A 7,205-nucleotide genomic window follows, 5' to 3' on the forward strand; every position below is an offset into this window, starting at 1 on the left:
GAAGTACACTGCTGAGGGGAGCAGCGGGCGGGTCAGGAGAGGTCTGCTGTGCCACGTGGTCGCCTCTGGGGCAGGCGGGAATCGAAGTGGCTTAAGCTTTTTGGTGCAGTGCTTTAGCCCGCTGCACCACCAGGGAGGGCCTAAAACTTCTTTATATTTAAATGAGAAGATATTTTCTAGATCTGATCCCTAGAGTTTGATCATTTTGATCTGTCTTGTAACATCATCTGGTGGTATTCCTGTTACAGGAGTGAATTTGATGGAGATTTACAATCCCAACTTCTGAGTAAAGCCAATGAAGAAGACAAAAACTGTAGCAGAGCGCTCTCCGTTGTAAGCACTGTTGTTCGAGCTGCAAAAGATCTCTTACACAGAGCCCTTGCTGTGGATGGTAAGACTTTTATTTTCTTAATAGATATGTTTTAAATTATTTCCCTCTAATTTATGTGCAGTTATGAAAGAGGAATCATACTGTCCAACCTCAGAGTGTTATGTTCAGTATTGATGTACATAATCCATATGCATTCATTATGGATCAGCCATACTTTCCATGCTGTAATGCAGATTATTTTAGGATGTTCAAAAACTATTATCTGATACTGTTTTTTTCCTTAATGCAGTAAGAGAAACACTCGATTAAACTGAGTCTTTGCTTTATCCTTTCTTTAGTAGTCAAACAGCTTTTTTTCCTATTGGAAAAATATTTCCTATTTCCAGTAGTGGTATCACCATTCACCCAAAGTTCTGAGTAACCCCAGATATCTCTCCAAAGCCATTTGTCAGAATTGAATTCTGTGAGCCCTTCCACTGCAAACTCTCCAGTTTGTATGCTCCCCTCTCAGCGTTCTCCCATAGTTCAGAATGCCATGGTGCAGGTTCAGGTCCTCTCTTTATATTATGGATGAACAACATCTAGTAATCTCACTATCACCTTACTCCCTGCTCATCAACACCCTTCCCACCCCACCCTACCACCTAGTTATTTACTCACTTTGGCAGAAAAAAATTGCTATTTACAAAAATACTCACTGATACTTGCCCTGGTTTGCTGTTTTCTGCAAAATATGTTTCTGTGTCTAGTTACACACCAGACTCAGGTTACTTGGAAACTTGCTAAGACTAAAGAATTCTGATTCATCCATACTGTGAGTTTAAACTGTTCTAAGAAACGGTGTTTGATAGATAAGTGCCCAGCCTATTCTGACCAGCAGATCTTGAAACAGTAATTGACTTTAAATATATAGGTCTTCACAGTCTAGACTTAGCTTGTGTTCTCAGCATTATCTTTATGGATAAGTTCTTAAAATGTCCATCAGCAGAGTGCTTTCCCTGGAAAAGACTCTACAGATTAATAAGAAACATTTTTTAATATTAAAATGTGTAAGTGTTATTCTAAGCATTGACTCATTTAATTTTCACAACACTCAATGAGAGAAGTAGAAGAGTAAATAATTTTATTTACAGAGATGAAATTATTTCTCTAAGGTTATATATACTACAAGGTAGGATGCAAAGATTTGTGGCTTAAAATCAAGATTGTTACTCTAAGTGCTTATCCTGGCTCTATCATATTATAGGTATATAATTTGGGGCATCAGGTACTTAAACACTATGTGCCTTGGTTTGCTCTTACAAAAAGTGGGAATAATATGTGTATCTTACTGTGAGGATTAATTGAAATAAGACATATGAATAAAGCCTTTAGACTAGTGCTGGTTCCTTTATAATTTTGCTCAAAAAACAATGTAAATTTTTGTTTATCATGATATATTACAGTGAAATCACTGTCTAACTATAGTTTTACTGCCTTTTTTAGCTGATGACATTCCAGAATTACTTAGCTCTTCCAGTCTGTTTTCCATGCTGCTTCCCCTTATTATCGCCTACATAGGACCTGTAGCTGCTGCTATTCCTAAGGTGTGTGAATGAATTCTATAACTTTGAATGTTTTTAAACCATCTTTTAGATGCATATTTCTTTTAAAATACTTTAATATTTTTAATATCTTGAGTTACAGGTAGCAAACAAAGATGTATGTGTTGAACAGTAGTTACCAAATCTCTATTTTTAGTATTGCTTATGGATTTCTGTGTTTACTACTAACTGGTTTTACATTTGAAGAATGTGGGAATGGAAAGTGTATTTGAGAAATGTATAAAGAAAGATGTAATGAATTTTTTTAAATTATGAGATTAATTTCAAATCTTTATTGTGAAATAGCAATATGAAAGCACAGGAGTATTTTAAATTCATGACATTCATCATCCAGAAATGAAAGAAATAAAAAACTATTGAATCTTTGACATAATTAATTATTAAGTAAAACTTAGTTTATTGCAAATCACAAAAAGGCAGAGCGCTTAAAAATACAGACTACATTTTTTATCATAATAAGTAAGATGTGTAATATATACCCTATTTCCATAGACCAGATTTCTCTTTGAATGAAATATAACTGTAAAACACCCTATATGGAAATTCTTTATAATAAGGATAACCAACAATGATAGTAATTAATATATATTTTTAAACTTTCATCTCATTTAACCATTTTTTTATATCAGGTGGCTGTAGAAGTGTTTGGCCTTGTCCAACAGTTGCTTCCCTCGGTTGCCATTTTGAATCAGAAGTATGCACCCCCTGCATTCAATCCTAATCAGTCAACAGATAGCACCACAGGAAACCAACCTGAACAAGGCCTCTCTGCCTGCACAACCTCTAATCACTATGCTGTCATAGAGAGTGAGCACCCCTATAAACCTGCATGTGTGATGCATTATAAGGTAGGCCTGGTTCCTAGGGAGAACTTAAGTTTAAAACTTGGCTTGATGTTTTATAATAATATTTTAAAGCATTCTTTGCCTCTGAAGTGTGACTTCTTTTTACAGTGTTTAAATGTAGAGAATCAGCAGTCTCATCTTAAAATTTCCTACTTAAAGTTGAAACCAGCCATTTTTTCTAAATATCATGGTTCTTTTTAATGGTGTTATTTAAGAGCCAAAACCTGGCACTTGGTGATAGTCTTTTTCTTCCTAGTTTGATCACTATTTTAGAAGTCTATAATACACAGAAGTAACACATAAACTCACACATAAAAATGTGTTTATACACACAGGCACATTATAGATACATATGTATATATATTTTTATGTATAGACAAATTTATGTGTATATGTATTTTTTTTAAAGATTTATTTGTGCATACAGAACTGGGGTACAGGCCAGAGGTGCAGGGGCGGTGAGAGGATTTACCAGCGACAGAGTGGGGAGCAGAACAGGCAGATCATCGAAGTATACTGCTGAGGGGAGCAGCGGGCGGGTCAAGAGAGGTCTGCCGTGCCATGTGGTCACCTCCAGAGCAGGCAGGGATCGAACTCATGCTGAAGTGGCTTTATAGCTTCTTAGTGCTGCGCTAGGGCCATATATGTATTTTTTAAGATAAAATATCTCATGAGTTTGTATTAATGATAATGATAACACCATCAAGAACAAGGATTCTTGTTATTTTCAGAATATTATAATTTTGCTATGACTTAACCTGTTCTTTTGCACTGTCTGTGTGTGTATATGCATATGTCTTTGGGTGTATCCCAGCTAGGGTGTGTAAATAAATGATGTTAAAGTGAGTGAAAGTTATCAGGAACTGGTTATCAGTTATGAAGAAATTTGCAATCATCATCTTAATCATGTGACTATGTGTTTCTGACAGGATGCACTGAGAAGACTGTTACTTATCTAGTGTTAACAGCTAACCACAATATGTCACCTGGGTAGTCATTAGGAAGTAGTCAATAAAATCCAAGTAAAAAGATACTAGTTTACCATGTTTAAAGTTGGCATAGTCCATCTCTCTGTTTATGTGTATATTGGATATACACATGGGGTCATTTGTTTCATTTTAGATTTTTAGGAATTTTTTTCTAAATTTTGAACTTGCTTTATTTTGAAACTTCAAACCACTGGAGAAAATAATAAAACTTTTACAGTGAATACCTGTATTCCTGTCACTTAGATTTATCAGTTAATATTTTGCTGTGTTATATTTATATTAATGCTGAGCCTTTTAAGATTTTAAGACAAAGTGTAAACATCAGGACACCTCACCCTGTTCTTTGTTACCATGTTTACCTTGTATAACTATAATACACTAATCAAATATAAGAACCTTTAACATTGATGCAAGTATTGCTATCATAATAAAAAGTAGCTTTATATCATTTTGCAAACTACTTTGCTAACTACCCCAACAGTGGTATTTATAGCATTTTAAAAATCCAGGTATAGGATCCATAGTTACAGTTAATTGTCAGATCTTTCAATCTCCTTTATCTGAAACAGTTCCTCAACCTTTGTCATTTATGACTTTGCTATATTTGGAGAATAAAATCAATGTTTTTTTAAGAGGATCTTTTTACTTGGATTTTATTGACTGCTTCCTAAAGAAGCAGTCATGTAGTGGTTAGCCACTACATGAGTAGTACAGCCTCTCAGTGCATCCTCTCAGAAACACATAGTCACATAATTAAGATGATGATTGGCAGATTTCTTCATCAATTTTTTTTCTTCTTTGACTATCTGTGGGTAGATAACTAGAGATTCTGTTCAGAATACTATTCAGAAATTTTTCTTTAGTTGGTTAGTCTTAACCAGATTACTTACTCTGCTGTACTTGCAAAATGATGGTTCTTTAATTTTATTATTCCTTCCTACAGGTGGGCTGTTTTTAAAGGAGTTTTCCTACCCTTTCTACTTTTAATTTTATGTATTTATAGACATATAGTGTAAGATTTTCTTGTTCACTGTTAACAATACTGTAACATTATTGTTAAATAATGAGCATCTGTCTTGATGCTCAAATTTTAATTGGCCAATGAAAGCCAATTCAAACTGGAGTCTATGTTCTTTTAACTGTGTTTTTATCCATATTTGTGCACTCCTTACTAATTACAGTTAGCACCATAAAGGTCTTTTCTTTGTAACTATTCTATTTATGTATGCCTCTGTGAATGATAACACTACTAAGCAATATAAATGGGTTTCTTTGCAAAGTCTTATCTTTAAAATAAATCCCATTTTCCATTATGTAATAAAACTAATATATTCAAAATTTACTCTTTATGTATGTGTATAGATATGATATAAGTTTAATAAAGCTTAGGTTTATTTGTGCTTAATTTTGTGAGTTCTTTCCTGAATTTACTGATTTTATTTTACTTTTTAAAGTATATAAGAAATTGGCCCTCCCTGGTGGCGCAGTGGGTTAAAGCACAGCACTGAGAATCTAAAACCATTTCCACATGAGTTCGATTCCCGCCTGCCCCGGAGGTGACCACATGGCGCGGCAGGCCTCTCCTGACCCGCCCGCTGCTCCCCTCAGCAGTGTGCTTTGTTGCTCTGTCTGTTCTGCTCCCCACTCTGTCTCTGGTGAAGCCTCTTGCCACCCCTCACCCTCTGGCCTGTACCCCAGTTCTGTATGTACAAATAAATAAATCTTTAAAAAAAAAGTATCTAAGAAATTAACAATGTCTCAACAAGTAAAATTATACAAAATGATATATTCAGAATTATATATATGTGATATATGTGTGTGTGCATTTATATATATATATATATATATATATATATATATATATGAAATGAGTTCTTCCCAACGGTCCTTTCCTATTTCTTATTTCTGGTTTAAGATTCTGGCTGATCCTTTCTCTGTTCTATTTTTGCTAAAATGATACAGATGTATGAATGGATGGATACTTGAATTAAAGAATGGGAGGATAGATACAGAGATACCTAGATGGATGGATAGATGTAGTCTTATTTTCCTTCTTTATTTCAAAAAGGTGTAGCATACTACACCTGTTTTGTACTTTGCTTTTTAAAAAAATATTTTGTGAAGTCAGTCCATATCCATTTAAAGAGGTCACCCTCATTCTTTCTTATAATTGCATTGCTGTCTGCCATGAAGATGTATTGTAGTTTATTCAGGTAATTTCATGTCTGAAGGTTTAGGGTTCCCCCCAACTTTGGTATTTTGCAATAACCTCATGCTTTTGTTTATTTGTTTTCATATTGTTGAAAGCATATCTTCAAATTAAATTCCTAGAAGTGAGATTGCCAGGTCACATAAGAACAGAATGAGGAGCCTTGTTCTTTGAAGAACTGGGATTGCTGATTCAGAGGGTGAATGCATTTATGTATGTATATATTTGCCAGAAGCTGACAAATTCCCTTCCAAAGAGATTATATTGTTTTCGTCCTCACCATCAATGTATGGGACACAGCCTTCCCAAACAGAGAATGTCATTAAACATGGAGTCTTTGGCAAATAAGTGGGAGAAGTGGTGGGTGAAGTGGAAACTCAATTCAGTTTTAATTTGCATTTGTTTTATTATGAACAATGTTGAGATCGTCATGTAAGTGCCATTTGTATGTTCTCTTTGAAGTATATACTAACTTTTTAAGGCTCATTTTTCAATAGTTTTTTTTTTTCTTCTCAGCAGTATGTGGATTTTTTCTTTTTTAGATTAATATAACACTTAAGAAATCTTATGGCTCATATCATAGCCTACATCCATTTCATAGTTTACTGTTTAACATGGTCTTGCTTAACTACAGTTTGATTCTGTAACTGAATTCTCATTGCCATGATGGTGACAGAAGCTTAAAAAGTTACCTTAAAATAGTTGAGTATTGTCATAAACTAGTATAGTGAAACCTTGCCATAGGAAAATACTAAAATTTTGGCTTTTATCAAGTGTGTTTTTGAATATTGATATTTGTGTATTTACTTTTATTTTTATTCTCATGACATGCAGTTGTGGAGTTTTTTTTTGTTTTTTTTAAAGATTTATTTATTTGTGCATACAGAACTGGGGTACAGGCCAGAGGCTCTGGGGCAGTGAGAGGCTTCACCAGAGACAGAGTAGGTAACAGAACAGGGAGATTGATGAAGTATACTGCTGAAGGGAGCAGCGGGCGGGTCAGAAGAGGTCTGCCACGCCATGTGGTCACCTCCGGGGCAGGCGGGAATTGAACTCATTCAGAAGTGGCTTTAGATTCTCAGTGCTGTGCTTTAACCCGCTGCGCCACCAGGGAGGGCCAAGAATGTTTCTCTTTAAGTCAGAGTTTTATGAAGGTCTTAACAATAGTGTGCCAATAAACAGGCTGTCAAAAAAAAGTCCTGAAGTGTAGCTATGTTAATTTCCATG

General features: G+C 34.9%; 1 protein-coding gene across 5 annotated transcripts in view; it reads left to right on the plus strand.

The window, feature by feature from the left end:
• Positions 1 to 7,205, plus strand: part of MYCBP2 (MYC binding protein 2, E3 ubiquitin protein ligase) — a 190,414-nt gene that overhangs the window by 92,554 nt on the left and 90,655 nt on the right. For all 5 annotated transcript variants that reach the window (XM_012723218.1, XM_012723216.1, XM_012723217.1 and 2 more), the window contains 3 exons: positions 249 to 391; positions 1,817 to 1,917; positions 2,565 to 2,783. In XM_012723218.1, coding sequence (XP_012578672.1) covers positions 249 to 391; positions 1,817 to 1,917; positions 2,565 to 2,783 — 463 coding nt within the window. The remainder of the gene's footprint in view (positions 1 to 248; positions 392 to 1,816; positions 1,918 to 2,564; positions 2,784 to 7,205) is intronic.

The sequence above is a fragment of the Condylura cristata genome, unplaced genomic scaffold (assembly GCF_000260355.1).
Source record: "Condylura cristata isolate star-nosed mole 26May11 unplaced genomic scaffold, ConCri1.0 scaffold00010, whole genome shotgun sequence".
NCBI lineage: Eukaryota > Metazoa > Chordata > Mammalia > Eulipotyphla > Talpidae > Condylura > Condylura cristata.